Source organism: Neoarius graeffei, chromosome 10 (assembly GCF_027579695.1).
Source record: "Neoarius graeffei isolate fNeoGra1 chromosome 10, fNeoGra1.pri, whole genome shotgun sequence".
NCBI lineage: Eukaryota > Metazoa > Chordata > Actinopteri > Siluriformes > Ariidae > Neoarius > Neoarius graeffei.
The window spans coordinates 83,456,269-83,477,504 of NC_083578.1; the positions used below are offsets into that span (position 1 = coordinate 83,456,269).

The 21,236-nt window shown below is 41.6% G+C and overlaps 1 protein-coding gene across 2 annotated transcripts; it reads right to left on the bottom strand.

Moving 5' to 3' along the window:
- Positions 1-201: 201 nt before the first annotated feature.
- On the bottom strand, positions 202-16,201 carry comta (catechol-O-methyltransferase a). Of its 2 annotated transcripts, none has more exons than XM_060930917.1 (6): positions 16,132-16,201; positions 6,840-7,091; positions 6,068-6,185; positions 5,309-5,502; positions 3,089-3,220; positions 202-490 (listed from the first exon to the last, which is right to left on the bottom strand). In XM_060930917.1, exons 2-6 carry the CDS (start codon positions 7,005-7,007, stop codon positions 311-313), a joined length of 792 nt encoding a protein of 263 aa, XP_060786900.1. In that variant the 5' UTR covers positions 7,008-7,091; positions 16,132-16,201; the 3' UTR covers positions 202-310. The 2 variants fall into 2 exon arrangements, with proteins under 2 accessions (XP_060786900.1, XP_060786899.1); XM_060930916.1 differs by lacking the exon at positions 16,132-16,201 and adding an exon at positions 15,702-15,779.
- Positions 16,202-21,236: the final 5,035 nt, after the last annotated feature.

The window sequence follows — 21,236 nt, forward strand, 5'->3', positions numbered from 1 at the left end:
CTCACGCCTCTGCATTTGTGTCATCCCCCTGGTGGCCTAGTGGGGGTTTGCTGGATTATCACACCAGCGAACCAGGTTCGAATCCCAGCAAAACCCTAACAAGCACTCATACACCTTGGAATTCTTTGAGATTGTGTGACTTCCGGGATATCAGCAAAACAGACAATCACAGGTTCAGAATAATTGAATTTATTATGATAATGAGTAATAGCAGTTGAAATATTCAGATATGATCAGCAATATATATATGTGTGTGTGAGGGGAGAGAGAGAGCAAAGGGGGTGCGTGTGTGTATGAGGGAGAGCAATTTTTATCCCAAGAAGACCGACTTTTCCAGTCCGTCCTCCACTTTGGTGTACTCCAGGTGGGCGGGATAGTATCTGCTTTCATAGTGAGGGCTATTCCTCACATACTCCAGGTAATCCGGCGTTCCAGGACAAATCACGTTGTCTGCCAGCAGCACAGAGCCCTTCCTGAGCAAACCACACTCCTGTAAAGATGCACACACACAAAAAAAAAAACCTTTTCAGTGCCAAAGCATTGCTGAATTCCAATCCTGCATTACTGGGGGTGGGGTCTGACCATAATATAATGAATCAAGTCCTTGATAACAGCAGTTCTGACTGCAAGGCAAATCACAGCTTAACACTTATGATTCTCATTAGAGAACTCATGTGTTGCTTTCTGGTTCCATGTTCAGAGTCCTTGCTTTGTTGCCTAGTTTATGTATTTTCTTTATTTTGTCCTTGGCCAGGATTCTGATTGATATTTTGGATTTGTATTTTTGTAATTCGTCATTTCAACCATATACAGTTGGTACAGTGCACAGTTAAAGCAAAGCAACGTTTCTCCAGGAACATGGTGCTACATTAAACAGCACAGGACTACAAATCTACAAACCAGAACATCAAGGATGTAATCACTCATCTGGCCTGCCATCAAAACAACCATGACGACCAAAACAAACAGAACTGAAATGTGACAATGTGAGAGAGGACCAACCTCCACGGCTAACTGTTTACAACAGGAAAAACAAAAGGGCTAAGTTTTGTTCCCCGAGGGAAGACCTACCAAAAACATCGATCAGAACTGAATTTGCATGAAAAATGTGAGAGGAGATACAATTCTCGTCAGAAGAAAACATGTTAAGTTGACCTGATTACTAATTTGTTAGCAAAAAATTGACAATACAATGACCAAGTTTTGTGCAGAAGGTCTAGTTCTTTCAAACGAAACAATCAGAACTGAAATCCACTGAGAACTGGCAGAGGAGGCCAAGTTGTAAACAAATTGTTTACAACAGGAAGCTCAAACAACAAATGACCAAGTTTTGTTCCTCAAGGGAAGAGCTACTAAAAACAATCAGAACTGGAATTGAGCGAGAAATGAGAGAAGATAAAATGGTAGTGAGAGGCCTGGAAAATGTGTTAATTTGGCCAAATTAGGAAGTCATTAGCAAAAAATTTGACAAAATGACCGAGTTGTGTGGAGTGATTAGTTCTTTCAAACAAAACAGAAATCTGTGGAGAACTGAGGGAGAGAGGAGATACGATTTAACTGAATTATGGACGATGGATACCATGGCAATAACTCATCGGCCTTATAACCAGATGAGCTAATAATAATAAAAAGTGCAAGAGTGCAGCAAGTGCAAACATTGCAGACAATAAACCACACAAAGTGCAAACAAGGACAGTGATAAGTGACCATTAGCACAAACAGTACTGTGGCAGCGGGGGCATGGTCAAGCGTCGGTCTGTGACCGGAGGGCGGAGTCAGGGAAGGTAAGTGGCAGAATCACTGCACCTGATGTCAATTAACTTGTGCTTGTGTGTCTTCCCCAGTGACCGCGCCCTATATAAGGAGAGAGAGAGCAGAGGAAGGGAGCTCTCTCTCCCCAACCAGACAAATGATGTGTGCGCGCGCGTGTCTGGGGTACTGGGAGATTGTGAAGGCTGCAAAGCTAAAGAGTTTTGAAAACTCAGTTCTGGCCTGCCGTACTTCTGTGCTCCACCCACCCTCTCAAAGTCTTACAAGTACATATGTAAAAAGTAGTAAATAAATGTAAACATTGTAAAACGTGATAGTGCATGTGCAAATAAACTGCTGAACTACAATTGCATCCATCTCCAGTGCACTACTTGAGACAATACCTCATCCACCACATGGACGATGGTTGCAGTAGAATTTTTCCACCACTTTCACCCCCAGAGCATGCAGATCTGAGACGAGCAGCAGGAGCTCAATCGGATCGATGCTATCCTGGACCACCTCATGGTGTGGCAGCCCAAAATAACTTTTTTTTGGGGGGGGGCATAACTGGTGTGACGGCCAAGCACCAATAGTGACCTTCCATCATCACTCATACCGGACTCTGATGGGATGGTCTCTCATACCCTGCTCACAATGGAGGCCAACAAGGCTGCGTCTCACACCCTGCTCACAATGGAGGCCAACAGGGCTGCGTCTCACACCCTGCTCACAATGGAGGCCTATGGGGCAGCTGCTCACGCCATGTTCAGACCAGAGGCACACAGGATGGCCACACAAGCATCACCCAAGCCAGAGAACGAGGAGGAAGCCTTGCAAGCCGCAGGCAGAGTCTCTGGTATCTGATCCACCTCGACCCTGGAATCTGGTGAGAATGTCATTCTGGCAAGGATGGCATCATTCAATATTATATTACACACCCCAGGAACATTTAAGGTTTTTAATTTATTGAACTGTGCTGCTCTAACAGCTTATGGACCTAGATGCATGACCGGACTCTGTAGGCCATATTGTGTTTATGTGTCTTTTACTGTGCGTGGATTGTGGATTGTGGAGAAGTGCAATGCAAGACAAATTTCTGTGCAAACAGACATTAAAGTATTATCTCTTATCTTATCTCTTATCTTATCTTATCTCTTATCTTCTCTTATCGGGACTCACAACTTAAAGGGGATCGTTATGTCAGGCTGCCACCATCTTCTGATCACATGCATGGCTGCAATGGACTTACTCTAAAGAAGCATTTCCAATTATGTCTGATTCCAATCAGGATCTAGCTCCTCGGTGACTATGGTATATGTTTAAATACGTCTCTTACTTCAAGTAACTTAATGTCAGGGAGGTATTGTTCCTTCCAGTGGTCAAGAAAGATGAAGTCAAGTGTCATGATGCCAAAACGCTCCTTTAATTGGGGGATCACATCCCCTGACGAACCCTCTATAAGAGTCACCTGAAGAAGAAAAAAAAGCAGCAGAAATAAAAATCAAAATCCCTTCTTTATTATTTATGTTAAGACCATCTACAGTGCAGGTCCATGTGACGTTTCAAGCTCAAATCTCAATCTTATTTAGGCATTAATTAAAAACTTCACAAGGTTTTGTGAAGGTGACCAGAAAACAAGTTCTCTCATCTCATCTCATTATCTCTAGCTGCTTTATCCTGTTCTACAGGGTCGCAGGCAAGCTGGAGCCTATCCCAGCTGACTACGGGCGAAAGACGGGGTACACCCTGGACAAGTCGCCAGGTCATCACAGGGCTGACACAGACAACCATTCACATTCACGGTCAATTTAGAGTCACCAGTTAACCTAACCTGCATGTCTTTGGGGGGAAACCGGAGCACCCGGAGGAAACCCACACGGACACGGGGAGAACATGCAAACTCCGCACAGAAAGGCCCTCGCCGGCCACGGGGCTCGAACTCGGACCTTCTTGCTGTGAGGCGACAGCGCTAACCACTACACCACCGTGCCGCCAGGAAAATAATTTTAATCAATCAATCCATCAATATTCACAGGGCTACATTTATTTTAACCACCCGAAAGTTGATTTCTCTATAACTGTATAGCATTGAGGTGTTTATTTTTATCACAGACATTTTGCCAACACTAACGTTTTATTTTATTTATTAAAGAACATATCGTGTCTTGCTTTCATTTGTTATGTTATTGAATGCTGGAGAACCTCCACAAGAACCTCACTTACATTATAGCAGCTATCACCTGTCTTCCCTCCTTAACGTTTATATTTTCTAAATTCATAAGAACTACACTTGGGAAAAAAATGAAAAGGGATTGTCTCCTCAAATTTAGTTAATACTAGTGAAATTATCTTGCTGTATGGACAGATCATTTTACCTGACGACATCTTGGAATAAGTTGGTTACAACCTAGAACTAGTTTTTTTTTTTTTTTTAAAGATATTTTTTTGGGCTTTTTGCACCTTTATTGGATAGGACAGTGTAGAGACAGGAAATGAGCGGGAGAGAGAGAGACGGGAAGGGATCGGGAAATGACCTCGGGCCGGAATCGAACCCGGGTCGCCCGCATTCATGGTATGGCGCCTTAACCACCTGAGCCACGACGCCCCCCTAGAACTAGTTTTAAATGATCTCAGAGTTGGTGTTTTTGTTTCTTCTATACTGCAAAAATGATATCTTAACAAGTTAGAATATCTTGAATATAGTTGAAACGAGGGCGGCACGGTGGTGTAGTGGTTAGCGCTGTCGCCTCACAGCAAGAAGGTCCTGGGTTCGAGCCCCGGGGCCGGCGAGGGCCTTTCTGTGTGGAGTTTGCATGTTGTCCACGTGGGTTTCCTCCGGGTGCTCCGGTTTCCCCCACAGTCCAAAGACATGCAGGTTAGGTTAACTGGTGACTCTAAAGTGAGTGTGAATGGTTGTCTGTGTCTATGTGTCAGCCCTGTGATGACCTGGCGACTTGTCCAGGGTGTACCCCGCCTTTCGCCTGTAGTCAGCTGGGATAGGCTCCAGCTTGCCTGCGACCCTGTAGAAGGATAAAGCGGCTAGAGATAATGAGAATGGGGATAGTTGAAACGATCTTGCATTTCCTATTAGAATACAAGACACCAACTCAGATTATTAAAACTAGTTCTAGATTGTAACCAACTAATTCCAAGAGGTCTTGTCAAGTAAAATCATCTGTCCATGCAGCAAGATAATTTCACTAGTATTAAGGAACTTCTTCCTCAAATTCAGTTTTCTGCAGTGTGCAAAGCCATCCAAAAGACTGTTGGAAACGGCTTTACTTCTGATTATTACAAAATCGCTAGCACTGGAGACTCCTTCCAAAAATGTGAAATAAATATCTCCTTACAGAAAACTTTACCGGTGATTATATCAGTTTCTTAATCTGTTTATATGTAAAATGTCTGCCATACAAATCCCTGTGAATGAGCTGCTGCTACTCAACCAGCTTCTGTGAATCAAGCATTGTAAAGCACTGTGGTATAATAAAAGAAAATAAATATAGAAAATTTCACATTGACTTGCAGTTGGGCAGTCTCTCCCCCTCTCTCTCACCTTGTCTTGTAGGCCAGCATAGGCAATGACCTGCCTGGCGATGGTGGCGTTAGCCGGGTTAAACTCCAGCGTGAGGAGTTTGGTGCCAGGGGACAGCAGGTGGGCGATCCTCACTGTCGAATACCCGCAGTACGTACCCAGCTCTAGAACCGTGCTGGGATTCACCTCAGTCACCACTGAGTCCAAAATGGCGCCTGAACACACACACACGGACCATTAACAGATGTAATTGAGTTGTGAATGACACAATCGAAACATCATTAATGGTCTTTCTGCATCATTTAACAGTCAGTTGGGTTTGCACCATTGATTATTAATCAACTGAATCCTAAATGGCTTCTTATCGAGTGAATAAGCTCATAGCTCATTCCTGCTGGGCACCAAGTGTAGGAAGAGAGGGAGGGAGGAAGGAAAGTAACTGCTACCTTATTGTCATGTGCTCATGTCTCTCACCACTGAATTTTACCGCACCAGAACAATAATACAAGCACCTTTTACATCTCTCTCCGTATGTGTATTGTGTGTGAGCATGTGTAGCCATGTGGAGAACCCATTGACCCAGCTGGCAGGCGACCATCACATGTTCATCAGCACACCGCTTTAGCAGCCCCAAGGACTTTCAGTCAGGATCAGGAAAGAGAGTGATGGATGGATGGAGAGGAGAGACGTGAAACCAACAGGAGGGAAATGGTAGAGAGAGAGAGAGAGAGAGAGAGGACTATGCAGAGGTACAATAGAGAGAAGGGTCAATGTGTTCACCTTTCTCATTGCCCACGTTCATGGCCCATTCCGAGTGCTTACAGAAGTAGTCGATGGCAGAGATGACACTCTCAGGATTTCCTTTAATGGCATTTTTCTGCACTGCCTTCAGCATGCGCTGCAGTTACACAAAAATCAGAATGTTACAAAGTGAGATTTACTTCTGTATGGCTAGAGCTATTGGGGTCGTGCTGTTAAACTGAATAGAAGGAAATAAGATGGGATGGAAATGGGTTGGGAAAAGAGTAGGATGGTATGAAAGATGTGGAGGAATTGAAATGGAATTGAATAAAGGGACGGAAAAGAATGGAAGTGAATTATATTGAATAGAATGCAATGGAATAATAAAATGGAATGGAATTAAAATAAATGGAGGACGAAGGTGACTAAATAGAACTGAATGAAAATGAGTTGTATTCTATATTATTTTTAAAGAGTTCAATTGTGATTCTTGGTGTGTGTGAGAGTTTGATGCCATTTTGGACTTTCCGATTCCTTCAACAAACATAAAAATAGATTTTTCAGAGAATTCAGTTAAAACGCAATGTACTATGAATCTCCTGCATACAGAATTCTTTAGACTAACAAATAAATAGCTGACATAAAACTCTGAACCTGAAATGGATCAAACATTCACCCAAAAGTGCTGTGTGTTAATGTGATTTAAAAAACAAACCAAAAAAAAGAAACAAACAAAAAAAAAACCTAGAGTCCCTTAAACGTCATGTCCACATGAAGATCAGAGGTTGGAAATGCAAACAAAGCATGTCACCTGTGGCCGTGTGGAGTGGGTGAGTGTATCAAGCAGGAACTCCACGATGCAGTCATTCCATAATAATACCCACTTGGCATTATGCTGCATAGCTGGCACAAGCCAATAAACGAGGACAAAAACGAGAGCTGCAGAAACGGTACATACTGTCAGCAGGCAGCACTCCATCCTGAGAGAGAGAGAGAGAGAGAGAGAGAGAGAGAGAGAGAGACTACGAGACTAGGCTAGAGGACGAGGCTGATGGAATAAGAGCTAGAGATGCAGAAGAGAGAGACAGCAAGAAAAAAATGAGAAATAAATGTAAAGTAAAGATCAGTAACTCATGTCAATGCCGGAATCGGGGTCTAACTACAAATCCCAAAACAATATGACCTAAAGCATGGCCACTGACAAATACAATCCCTACACACCAAAGACTCACATTCCCACACTCATACGGATTAGACACCTGGACTCAGTCACACAGCACTGCTCACAATATACACGGAATCTCAGTTTGCACCATCTTTGTGAAATAAAGGCTCAGTGTCCTGTACCTGTCAGTGTAGTACTGTTTGTGCATATGCCGAAGATACAGATCATGAGATCTAGGGTTAAATATCGCTCACGGGATCAAAATGGAAGTCTTTTAAAACATCACAAACAACGTATTTGTGTATTTTAGTATGATTATGGATCATCAATATTGCACTTCGAGCGTTATTTTGTTGATCAAAATGCTGCACGCACACCAAACATTTCCAAATCGAATTTACAAATGCGATATTGGAAAGGCAAATTGAGAGTTTCGTTAACTGGTATATACACAAAAACGGTGCAACATCGATACTGAACCTTCAGATGTTGTTCACTGTATTCCTGGTTTTTAATCCCGGTTTGTTTATCACTTCCTTGCCAAGATTATATTGTTTGCTCATCGCCTGACCATTGCCCGTTTCCTTAGATTTGCTAAAAGCTTTAATCAAGCTTCATTTGAACTGCACCTGTGTGCTCATCTGCCTATAGGACAGTAACTCTATATTTGACGGATTCATACAAACTTGAGTGGTAGCGTGAGGACACAAGCATCAAAATACCCCAATTTACCAAAACACTCTCTTCCCTTGAATCTCCCTTTACCTAAGAGAAAAGCTATGTAACAAAATACCTGACTACCCAAATCAGTTTCCAATCTAAACTTACAGATTGAATGCGTTTCAGAGTCCCGAAGGCTGTTCCATAGCTGGAGGGTTTTGTCAGTAAAAGTTGTGTTCTACCTTTTAATGCTTAAAGTGCCATTCCACCATTGGATGTATTTTTTTGGCATAAAATACAATATATTTTATGACAACATGACTAGACAGAGAAATCTTTTAGCTTCAAAATGATATATCAAACAATTTTTTGACAACGACAAGTATATTAATTTTGCGACCAAAGTCACCTACCCTTTTAATTTCCGCGCGGTAGTGAAACCTGATGTCATCGGCAGGTTCCCCTTCTTGTGTACCATGTCACGTGTGACGTGGCACAGATTATCAGCAATAGCGGATAGAACGCGATTTCCACTTGTCGATTGCTGTGCCGATATTCACCATCGACTGTCTCCTTTGGGCATCACTTGCTATTTTCCTTCAGTTCTTTTCCAAAGCTGACAATCGCGTTCTATCCGCCATTGCTGATAATCTGTGCCACGTCACACGTGACGTGGTACACAAGAAGGGGAACCTGCCGATGACATCACGTTTCACTACCGCGCGGAAATTAAAAGGGTAGGTGACTTTGGTCGCAAAATTAATATACTTGTCGTTGTCAAAAAATTATGTTTGATATATCATTTTGAAGCTAAAAGATTTCTCTGTCTAGTCATGTTGTCATAAAATATATTGTATTTTATGCCAAAGAATACATCCAATGGTGGAATGGCACTTTAACTATTAACGGTTAGTTTATGGTTATAAATAAGACCATTTGAAGTGGATATGTTTTATCTTATACTGGTGCTTCATCTCATCTCATTATCTGTAGCCGCTTTATCCTGTTCTACAGGGTTGCAGGCAAGCTGGAGCCTATCCCAGCTGACTACAGGCGAAAGGCAGGGTACACCCTGGACAAGTCGCCAGGTCATCACAGGGCTGGCACATAGACACAGACAACCATTCACACTCACACCTACGGTCAATTTAGAGTCACCAGTTAACCTAACCTGCATGTCTTTGGACTGTGGGGGAAACCGGAGCACCCGGAGGAAACCCACGCGGACACGGGGAGAACATGCAAACTCCGCACAGAAAGGCCCTCGCTGGCCACGGGGCTCGAACCCGGACCTTCTTGCTGTGAGGTGACAGCGCTAACCACTACACCACTGTGCCACCCTGGTGCTTCATATTACCACTTTTGACTATAACCATATGCCTGGAAACATGTACTTCTTTCCCCATTCTGTTTTCATCATCAACTTTTCTGTCAATATTACCGGCCTCCAAGTCTAGGGGAGCTTGAGGCACGGCATAGCCCACATTCCCTTAAATATCGAGAGAGAGAACGGACAAGTTGTTCAAGGATGTTGCACACTGGCATTCATATTTATTAATATTAAAATAACTTAATGCATAAATCATTGAATAAATATTTCAAGTTACAAACATGACCTTTTAAACATGTGCATCATATTTAGTTCATAGTTCACATGCAACCAACTTCAAAAAGACTTTGGTCCATTTTACAACATATATCCAATAATACTGCCTTAAAGCATGCAGTAAGAAGTATAAGGGTTGTTTTACAATCAGGATACAAAGTTTGTGTCACAGGGGTCCAAAATTCAAATTGATTCAAACTGGTTCTTGTACCAGTTTTTAAGTGAAGGACAAGTTAAAGAACAGATTTCAGGTAATTTTTTGACATACATGTATAGTAGTTTTGTGTAATCTGCTATAAGATAAAGAAGATTAAGTGTAGCTTTAAGCAGGGCTGGGAGAAACAAATGAAGTGATTCTCGGAGAGGACTTTTTTTTTTTTGACAATTCAGAATCCACTACTTCCATAGTGCTTTTAAATATAAGGCTGTAAGCTTTGTGTTAGTTGTCTCTAATATTTATGTCCCAATATCTTGACCACATTTTAGGATGAAAATAATCATTTGAGATATGTTATTTTATATTGAAAAATTAGCTGTCTCGGAGAGGACTTTTTTTGACACAATTACATACTAATTTGATCAAAATAGTCTGAAAATTTACTGGCATTCAACATTAAAACTTAACTATGTTTCCAATGATATGGAACCAAATATCTGTTTTATGGTATAAAGAATGATTTAAGTGCATCCCTTTTGGAGCTACCTGTGGTCAAAAAAAGCACTTTTTCTAAATGACACGAGTAATTTTGCTAAATATGATATATATTGCCATACATTCACCAAAAATAACGTTATCACCCTTTTTTTTTTTTGCATGGTAAATAGAGCTATCACAGGGCTACAATAAACAACCAAGTTTACTTAGTCAAGCCTTTTGATATTAAAGATAATAAGTGTTAAATTTGATTTTTAGCTTGCGTACCCTGATTGTAAAACAACCCATAACATTACTTATACATTTCTAATTCAAGTCAAGTTAAACACTTCAAAGCAAAAGGTCACATGGCCAATAATGGCACCAAACATTTCCCTGACTGTCCATTAAATCAGACACTAAAAACCAGGGGAGAAAGTAAGCCGGTCCTGGCCGGTCCGCCGTACCACTAAAAGATTTGCTGTCTCTGGAAAAAAAAAAAGCACTTTCAGCATAACACACCTGCTAACGTCAATTTACCAAAAGCAACACGTTTTCCTCAATATACATTGCATATAACTCGTTCTGACCTGTCTCTGAATTCTGTCTGAAGTGAATTCCTTCCGTGTTTCACTCGACAGACAGCGTGCCAGAGAGTGCGCTTAGCCCACTGCTTAACCATCTTGTGCCAAAGTGCAAAGTCCAAAGTGTTTTAGTAGACAGACGTTTGTTGCAAAGTCTCCCAAATAAAAACAACATATACAGAAACATATGTTGATGTTTCAATATTCTATTATGTGTCAGAGCATTTTTTAAGGATTTTCCACTAGGAGACCAACTGGTCTGGGCAATACAATCACAGGCCCCAGAGTCCATGCGGCTGCACCGCTGCAGCATATCCTGTGATGCAAAATGGTTCACCAATCACCATACAGACAAACACACTACAGTGACTACACGGCTATCAAGAGCAATTACCAAGCACAAATGTTATGTCAAAGACACTCAGAGTTACACAGTCATGACATCGGATTCTGACATCAGCCATCTCAGTAACCAAATTTTAGTTTTGTTTTTCTTAACCAACATGATCTTGTGTGTATATCTTATAACATAGATCTTCATTTTCCTTGTTAAATGTATACTTACATGGTACTTGGTTAATTAATTGCAACTGATTGAAGCAAATGATAAGACATAACTTGGTTTAAAATTTGGTCTCTCAGTGTTAGGTTTATATAAGTATTATTCTTGACCAAGAAGGCAGTAATTTATTAAAATGGTGACAAAATTAAGGATTAACTTAAGGTTCAGTTAAAAATGACCTTCTGTCTCGGCTGGACATTGTCTGGGAACATTTTGTTTATTTTTTGATATGAATGTGTATTCATTCAGAGAGGTGTCTGAAAGATTCACCAAGGTCTGTTTTGGTGTCAGATCGACCCACACACACTCTGAAATGGTAGAATTAAGGTTCATGTTTATGTTAATTCATGTTTAGTTGAAACTTAGGTTTATAGCTTCTTAAAAGCTTGAAATATACTATGGTAGTGATTTGGATCTCGTAATTAATGAATGCATTCCGTGATTAATGTTAGTTTTATAGTTTTAGATTAGTTTCATAATGACATTATAATTATAGTTAAGCTCTTATGATTCTAAGGGTTTTTAGTTTAAAAGCATGAACCTAATTTAGTTATGAGTTTAATCCTGTTAGTTGTTTAATTGTTCTATCTCTTTCAGACATATTCTCATTGTTCTTATGTTTAAGTTGTTCTTATTTTTATGTTTATTTTCTTATAACATTCTTTGTTTTAGCATTATTAAAGACATATTGTTATTTGTTATTTTGCTTATGTTGATGAAATCAAGATGTAATTTACTGACTTAACACACATTCATGTGTTAAGAAATTATGTTAAATTATTAGATCCTTTCTGTGCAAACTAGTGTCTTTGACCTTCTCTGAATAGACTCCGTAGACTAGACATTCTGTGTTTAGACATTCCATGCTCTATGTAATGAATATTAACCATAATATTGATCATAAGCCGAGACTCTGATATCTATCTGTACCTTACTATGATCAGAAATATGTTATTATATTATGATTGATTCAAGATCATTATACACTTGCACATAGACACACACCCATTACACACACACACCCAAATGAAGACAAAACATAAACACAGAGATACTATAAGATGTTTCCAAGAATGTTTTCATTTCGACGAAGTGACTGTGCGAATAAACTGGCATGTGAAACCTCTCTGGTTCCCCTGTCTGTTTCTATCGTCCTGTTTCATTCGTCCCGGATCGATCCGAGGGGGCCCACGAAGGAATCGGGGTCTCTGACTGGGGTGAACCCCAACACCCAGTGAAGCTGGTTTGGCATTGACTAGGAGACCAAATCTGGCCACTGAGAAAGACTACGTTCAGACTGCACCCTGAAACGACCCATATCCGATTTTTTTGCCCATATGCGACCTGTATCCGATTTGTTATTGACAATCTGAACGACACAGATCCGATTTTTTCACATGTGACCCAGGCCGCTTGGATATGTGGTCCTAAATCCGATGCATATCCGTTATTTTCACATGTGACTGCAGTCTGACCGGACAGGTCGCATTCATGCGACCTACACGTCATCAACAAGAGACAAACGTCACTATTCTGCGTTGGCTAATCCCGCCTCTTTGGTGGAAAACAACAACATTTGTACAGTTTTCAGAATTTAAATAGACTTTTATAGAATTGATCAAGCTAATGGTGGATTTGGTAGGGACCTGGATGTTTATCTGTTAGCCTGATTAAACAAAACAGTTTCTATAACTGATTTATAACTTAAACCGTCCTGTATTACAAGATTATAAGATTGTTCTGGAAATTTCCAGTAATTTGACACCTTCGGTCTCATTAGTCTGCTGCCCACATTAATCAGATTATTGTGTGAGTTCCGCCGCCGCCACAAAAACCACATCGCCAGGTCTCGCCTCATCTCCATAGCAAACTGCACTGGTGTTTCTGCACCTTGAGCCAGCGCTGAGAGAAGTTGCAGAATTCAGCTGGCTATAAACAATCTAAATAAATATTTATAAAAATGTAGAAAAAGTTTATTAATATGACGAAATAAATATGTGCAAATTATTAAGCCTGAATTAAGAGTTTGGTAATACAGCGGCCGTATCCCAAATGACTGCCTACTGAAGCTCGAGTGCACTATATAGAGTTTAAACATCCATTACTTCCTAGTAACATGTAGTGCACTTATATAGAAATTAGAGAGACATTTAGGAGTCAACCCTCATTACCAGGCTACACGTTTTCATTTCAGTTCAGAAACAAAAACACACACGAGACCTCACACTTTAACACTAACCAGATAATTAAACACACAAACAAAACAAAAAAAAGAAATCATTAAACTTGAAGAGTGCGCTTTTTTTTTGTTTACGTATTACGTAGATGTGCTTATTACGTGCCAATGCGGGACACTTTTGGGTCGTTTTCCGTTCCTATTGGAGATCGCATACAAGTCTCATATAATTGGTAATGTGAACGGCCTAACAAAAAAATCGGATTTCACAACAAATCGGATATAGGTCGTTTCAGGTTGCAGTCTGAACGGAGTGTAACTATGTTAAAAAATGCTCTGTTATGTGTGCAGTGTTTCGCTGGACAAACAACGAGCGAGCTACAGCGCGCATACGGCTTAACCAGATCTTGCGCAACACCCACGTGCAATGAACCGGTGCTACAGGTGCTCTAGCCCCTGCCCCTTTTCTGTTTGCTGTCCAAAGTGCCCTTTTCATAGGGACTGTTTTGTTGTTTTGGGTTTTTTTTTATATTTGTAAAAGATAAGTTAGCTCCAACATCAATATTCTCTACAATTTGACAATCTCATCTCATCTCATTATCTCTAGCCGCTTTATCCTGTTCTACAGGGTCGCAGGCAAGCTGGAGCCTATCCCAGCTGACTACGGGCGAAAGGCGGGGTACACCCTGGACAAGTCGCCAGGTCATCACAGGGCCGACACATAGACACAGACAACCATTCACACTCACATTCACACCTACGCTCAATTTAGAGTCACCAGTTAACCTAACCTGCATGTCTTTGGACTGTGGGGGAAACCGGAGCACCCGGAGGAAACCCACGCGGACACGGGGAGAACATGCAAACTCCGCACAGAAAGGCCCTCGCCGGCCCCGGGGCTCGAACCCGGACCTTCTTGCTGTGAGGCGACAGCGCTAACCACTACACCATCGTGCCGCCCTACAATTTGACAATAATATATGAAATGATAGATTTATAAAATAACGTTTTTCTATGTAAATGCGGGCATCAATCCGTGACGTCATGCATTCAGTGAGCCTCCGTGCAGAAAGCGCATGCAGGCGGTTGGCAGCGGGAGACAGTGCGAGGAACGGCATGGTAAGGTCACACTGAAAGTCTCCTTTCATTTCTTATCTGAACATGCAATATTGTGCAGCTTAGAACACAACAGTAAATGCGTAGGGTTGTTTATCATTTAATGAAGCCGCCTAGGCTATATTTAAACCGTTTGCTCCATCCATTTCATTAACGTGGCAGATTCGGAAACTTTAGTTTGAACGACGGCGTTAATAACATATTCTAGCAGCTTCGAAAACTTAAGGCTGAATGACGACGTCCACAACATATTCTAGGCTGTCAGACCTTCTTCTGCTGGCAATTGAGAAAGATATCCATATTGAATACAGTGTTGTCACAGACATTTTCAAGAACATGGCAAACCGAAGACTGCTGCTTTGAAGAATACTGCAGCATTTAGATGGATCTCACTCACACACACACACACACACACACACACACAGAATGTTCAGTTGCAATTGAAATTTAGTTTTGAATAAAGTTAACTTGTGTGAAAAATTTGTTCCAAGTGCCCTTTTTTGAATGTTGAGCCCCTGCCCCTCCAAAGGTCTTTGCACAGCCGTGTTGCGCAATAATGTGCGCAGCTGGTAATCAAAGTGTTTTAGCAGACAGACGTTAGTTGCAAAGTCTCCCAAATAAAAAGGCATATAAAGAAACATGTTAATGTTTCATTTTAGGCTATTTAAAAATTACTCTGATCAGAATTCGTAAATCGAGTGGAAGTTGGGGCAAAGATTCTACATTACTGTCTGGCTGGAGCGAGCAGAGTAACTAGGCTACCAATGCATGGCGCGCACTGACTGCAGAACGCGCGCACTGACTGCAGAACGCGCGCACTGACTGCAGAACGCGCGCACTGACTGCAGAACGCGCGCACTGACTGCAGAACGCGCGCACTGTCTGCAGAACGCGCGCACTGACTGTAGAACGCGCGCACTGACTGTAGAACGCGCGCACTGTCTGCAGAACGCGCGCACTGACTGTAGAACGCGCGCACTGACTGCAGAACGCGCGCACTGACTGCAGAACGCGCGCACTGACTGCAGAACGCGCGCACTGACTGCAGAACGCACGCACTTTCTCAAACGTTCCGACACACCTGTGGGAAAATACAAAGAATCCAAAAAACACCAACAGAAAACCACAACGATATATTTGATAAGATAAGGAAGAGAGGACAACTTTTACCTAAAAACTTTCACTTTTCTGTTCTGTTACACTCTTCTGTGTCCAGTGTCCAAAATGAAAAGTTAGTTTTCAACTGTTCAGCTAAAAAAAAAAAGTAATTAAAACGATTGCGTTGTTGAAATGATGTGTTTGCAATTTATTTATAATCAAAAACTGATACAGGTGGATGAAAGAGTGATAGTGCGATAAAAAAGTACTATACTAGTACTACTGAGTGATAAGAAGTCCTAGTGAATGCTTGATAAGTAGACAATAATAAATAATTAGGTGTATTTTTCGGCGCGCGCACTATAACTCAAAATAATAATAATACCGGCAAGAAATAAAAGTTACTTTCACCCCTGCTAAAAAAACCCCCACTTCACACACAAGATAACACAAGTCATAATAATCACAAAAAAACCTAAAATAAATAAAGTTTGAAACGTACCTTAAAAATTGAGAGAGAGAACGGACAAGTTGTTCAAGGATGTTGCGCAATGGCATTCAAAAGCTTTTTTTTTCTGCCAGTTATATACTTGCCCCTTTCCCTCCCTCCCAGAGTGCCATCTGCAGGCCTGGAGCCCAATCTCATCTCATCTCATTATCTCTAGCCGCTTTATCCTGTTCTACAGGGTCGCAGGCAAGCTGGAGCCTATCCCAGCTGACTATGGGCGAAAGGCGGGGTACACCCTGGACAAGTCGCCAGGTCATCACAGGGCTGACACATAGACACAGACAACCATTCACACTCACATTCACACCTACGGTCAGTTTAGAGTCACCAGTTAACCTAACCTGCATGTCTTTGGACTGTGGGGGAAACCGGAGCACCCAGAGGAAACCCACGCGGACACGGGGAGAACATGCAAACTCCACACAGAAAGGCCCTCGCCGGCCCCGGGGCTCGAACCCAAGACCTTCTTGCTGTGAGGCAACAGCGCTAAGCACTACACCACCGTGCCGCCGCCTGGAGCCCAATACCTCCCCAATAACATGAAGTGTACAGTGAACCATATCAACATGCCGTTTTTATGCCTCCGCCACCGTAAGGTGCAGGAGGCATTATGTTTTCGGGTTGTCCGTCTGTCTGTGCGTCCGTCCCGAAACCTTGTGAACGCGATATCTCAAAGGCTAATGAAAGGAATTTCACCAAACTTTCACCATTTGTGTGCTTTGGGACAAACATTATTACATTTTGAGATCAAAAGGTCTAAGGTCAAGGTCACTGTGAGGTCAAATGTCTGTCCGAAAACCTTGTGAACACAATATCTCCAAGGCAAATCAAAGAAATTTCACCAAACTTTCACCATTTGTGCATTTGGGGACAAAGATAAACTGATTAGATTTTGAGATCAAAAGGTCTAAGGTCAAGGTCACTGTGAGGTCAAATGTCTGTCCGAGAACCTTGTGAACACAATATCTCCAAGGCAGATGAAAGGAATTTCACCAGACTTTCACCATTTGTGCATTTGGGGACAAAGATAAACTGATTAGATTTTGAGATCAAAAGGTCTAGGTCAAGGTCACTGTGAGGTCAAATGTCTGTCCGCGTGTGTTGGGGTTCACCCCAGTCAGAGACCCCGATTCCTTCGTGGGCCCCCTCGGATCCGAGGACGAATGAAACAGGTCGATAGAAACAGACAGGGGAACCAGAGAGGTTTCACATGCCAGTTTATTCGCACAGTCACTTCGTTGAAATGAAAACATTCTTGGAAACATCTTATAGTATCTCTGTGTTTATGTTTTGTCTTCATTTGGGTGTGTGTGTGTGTAATGGGTGTGTGTCTATGTGTAAGTGTATAATGATCTTGAATCAATCATAATATAATAACATATTTCTAATCATAGTAAGGTACAGATAGATATCAGAGTCTCGGCTTATGATCAATATTATGGTTAATATTCATTACATAGAGCATGGAATGTCTAAACACAAAATGTCTAGTCTACGGAGTCTATTCAGAGAAGGTCAAAGACACTAGTTTGCACAAAAAGGATCTAATAATTTAACATAATTTCTTAACACATGAATGTGTGTTAAGTCAGTAAATTACATCTTGATTTCATCAACATAAGCAAAATAACAAATAACAATATGTCTTTAATAATGCTAAAACAAAGAATGTTATAAGAAAATCAACATAAAAATAAGAACAACTTAAACATAAGAACAATGAGAATATGTCTGAAAGAGAGAGAACAATTAAATAACTAACAGGATTAAACTCATAACTAAATTAGGTTCATGCTTTTAAACTAAAAACCCTTAGAATCATAAGATCTTAACTATAATTATAATGTCATTATGAAACTAATCTAAAACTATAAAACTAACATTAATCACGGAATGCATTCATTAATTACGGGATCCAAATCACTACCATAGTATATTTCAAGCTTTTAAGAAGCTATAAACCTAAGTTTCAACGAAACATGAATTAACATAAACATGAACCTTAATTCTACCATTTCAGAGTGTGTGTGGGTCGATCTGACACCAAAACAGACCTTGGTGAATCTTTCAGACACCTCTCTGAATGAATACACATTCATATCAAAAAATAAACAAAATGTTCCCAAACAATGTCCAGCCGAGACAGAAGGTCATTTTTAACTGAACCTTAAGTTAATCCTTAATTTTGTCACCATTTTAATAAATTACTGCCTTCTTGGTCAAGAATAATACTTATATAAACCTAACAGCGTGTGTCTGTCCCGAAACCTTGTGAACTCGATATCTCAAAAGCTGATGAAAGGAATTTCACCAAACTTTCACCATTTGTGCATTTGGGGACAAAGATAAACTGATTAGATTTTGAGATCAAAAGGTCTAGGTCAAGGTCCCTGTGAGGTCAAATGTCTGTCCGCGTGTGTCCGTCCAGAAACCTTGTGAACACGATATCTCAAAGGCGAATGAAAGGAATTTCACCAAACTTTCACCATTTGTGCGCTTTGAGACAAACATGAACTGATTAGATTTTGAGATCAAAAGGTCTAAGGTCAAGGTCACTGTGAGGTCAAATGTCTGTCCGAGAACCTTGTGAACACAATATCTCCAAAGCAGATGAAAGTCAGGTCAAATGAAAGTCAGGTCAATTACCGTGAGGTCAAATGTCCATCCCCAAATCACAGCTTAATAAGGCGTGTAGTCTACCAGGCAGAGGCGTCCCCATCGACGCCGTTGGCGTCGAGTTCTATCTAGTTTAAAATCATGAAATCTTTAATATTTATTATTTTTCCTGTTCTTAATAAAAATGAACAATTGCTATTAAAACATAACAGTCATCTCCAACTCAGACCCTCTACATCAACAAGCCATCAGTCTGCTCATTAATCCAGAGAGGGGAAGCCATGGCCAAATGGTTAGCGAAGCAGCTTTGGGACCAAAAGGTCACTGGTTCAATTACCTGAACCAGTAGGAATAGCTAAAGTGTCTTTGAGCAAGGCACCGCGAGTTGGTCTAGTGGTTAGTGTGTCCACCTCTCAATTGGGAGAGTGTGAGTTCTACTCACGGTTGGGTCCTACCAAAGACCATCATAACTAGATAGAACTTGACGGTGTCGATGGGGATGCCTCCGCCTGGTAGACTACATGCCTTATTAAGTTGTGATTTGGGGATGGACATTTGACCTCACAGTAATCTTGACCTGGTGAAATTACTTGTATTAGCCTTGGAGATATTGTGTTCACAAGGTTTTTGGACAGACATTTGACCTCACAGTGACCTTGACCTTAGACCTTTTGATCTCAAAATCTAATCAGTTTATCTTTGTCCCCAAATGCACAAATGGTGAAAGTTTGGTGAAATTCCTTTCATCTGCCTTGGAGATATTGTGTTTACAAGGTTTTCAGACAGACATTTGACCTCACAGTGCCCTTGACCTTAGACCTTTTGATCTCAAAATCTAATCAGTTCATCTTTGCCCCAAAGCGCACAAATGGTGAAAGTTTGGTGAAATTCCTTTCATTAGCCTTTGAGATATCGCATTCACAAGGTTTCTGGACGGACGCACGCACGGACGCACAGACAGACGGACAACCCGAAAACATAATGCCTCCTGCACCTTACGGTGGTGGAGGCATAAAAATGGTACCTACTGCCATCTAGCAAGGCACGCTGCAACACAGATGCAAGTGGGGAGTCAAACTCTCACAGTTACCAGAGGACTCGCCCCCCACTGTAACCCTAGCTACGTAATAGGCAACAGGCTGAGGGCTACGGAAACGGAGATCAGCGCTGCCCTATACACCACAGGGCGTGGGAAGGACCTTGAGCAAGGCACCTAACCCACAACCACTTCCAGACTGCTCTGGGTATGGTTGTACATGGTTCTGGATAAGAACATCTCCTAAATGCCTGTAATGTAATGTAGTATAAATAAAATGACTCTCCTAATATATGTAGCTAACCTCTGGTCTTGTGATGGCCACACAGGGTAATATCATCCTACATTCTACCTTTGCACCTTGAGCATTGGGAGCAGGCCCTTCCTGGTTGGGCAAAGGGTGTGGCTGAGGAGACCTAAATCTTGGAGCCTGCTCATTAGGCCGTACCACATCTCACCATGTGCCTGAGGGGGATTTTGGCTTTAGTTAGTTTTGCTTTGTATCTGTTTGTAGTCGGCGGCACAGTGGTGTAGTGGTTAGCGCTGTCGCCTCACAGCAAGAAGGTCCTGGGTTCGAGCCCCGGGGCCGGCGAGGGCCTTTCTGTGTGGAGTTTGCATGTTCTCCCCGTGTCCGCGTGGGTTTCCTCCGGGTGCTCCGGTTTCCCCCACAGTCCAAAGACATGCAGGTTAGGTTAACTGGTGACTCTAAATTGACCGTAGGTGTGAATGTGAGTGTGAATGGTTGTCTGTGTCTATGTGTCAGCCCTGTGATGACCTGGCGACTTGTCCAGGGTGTACCCCGCCTCTCGCCCGTAGTCAGCTGGGATAGGCTCCAGCTTGCCTGCGACCCTGTAGAAGGATAAAGCGGCTAGAGATAATGAGATGAGATGAGATCTGTTTGTAGTCAATATTTATATTTTGTTTCCCCCTTTTGTGTTATTTGGTTTGGCCAAGCCACTAAATATGTTCCCTTTGTTGTCATTGTGTCAGGCCAGTTTTGTTCAGTTAATGGCGTTAGATAGCTGTGTCTTAAGTCGTGTTATAGTTTGTTGGCCTCTTTTTATAAGCCTAGTTGTTATTAATTTTGGTCTTGGTAAATTATTTTTTATGTTTTTGGGTAAATAAAATCCTGCCTTTTGAGCCAAAAGCTCCAGTGTCCTTTTGACTTGCTGTTTGGTCCCTGACAGGTCATATACACTGCCTTTAGCTGAATAATTTACATAGTACGATTGGATAAACAACAGAGGATCTTCTAACCAAGCTGAGTCATGTTTTTAAAACTAGAGTTGCTGATCTACAGTACGCTTCTGGTTTGGACTGCTGAAATACATTGTTGCATCTGCTTCATGTCCAAGATCTACCAAATGATGTCCCCTGATCTAGATACTAATAAAGAACCTGCACCTTTTAATTGGAGGAAATGTAGAGCATCGTTTTGGACTGAAAT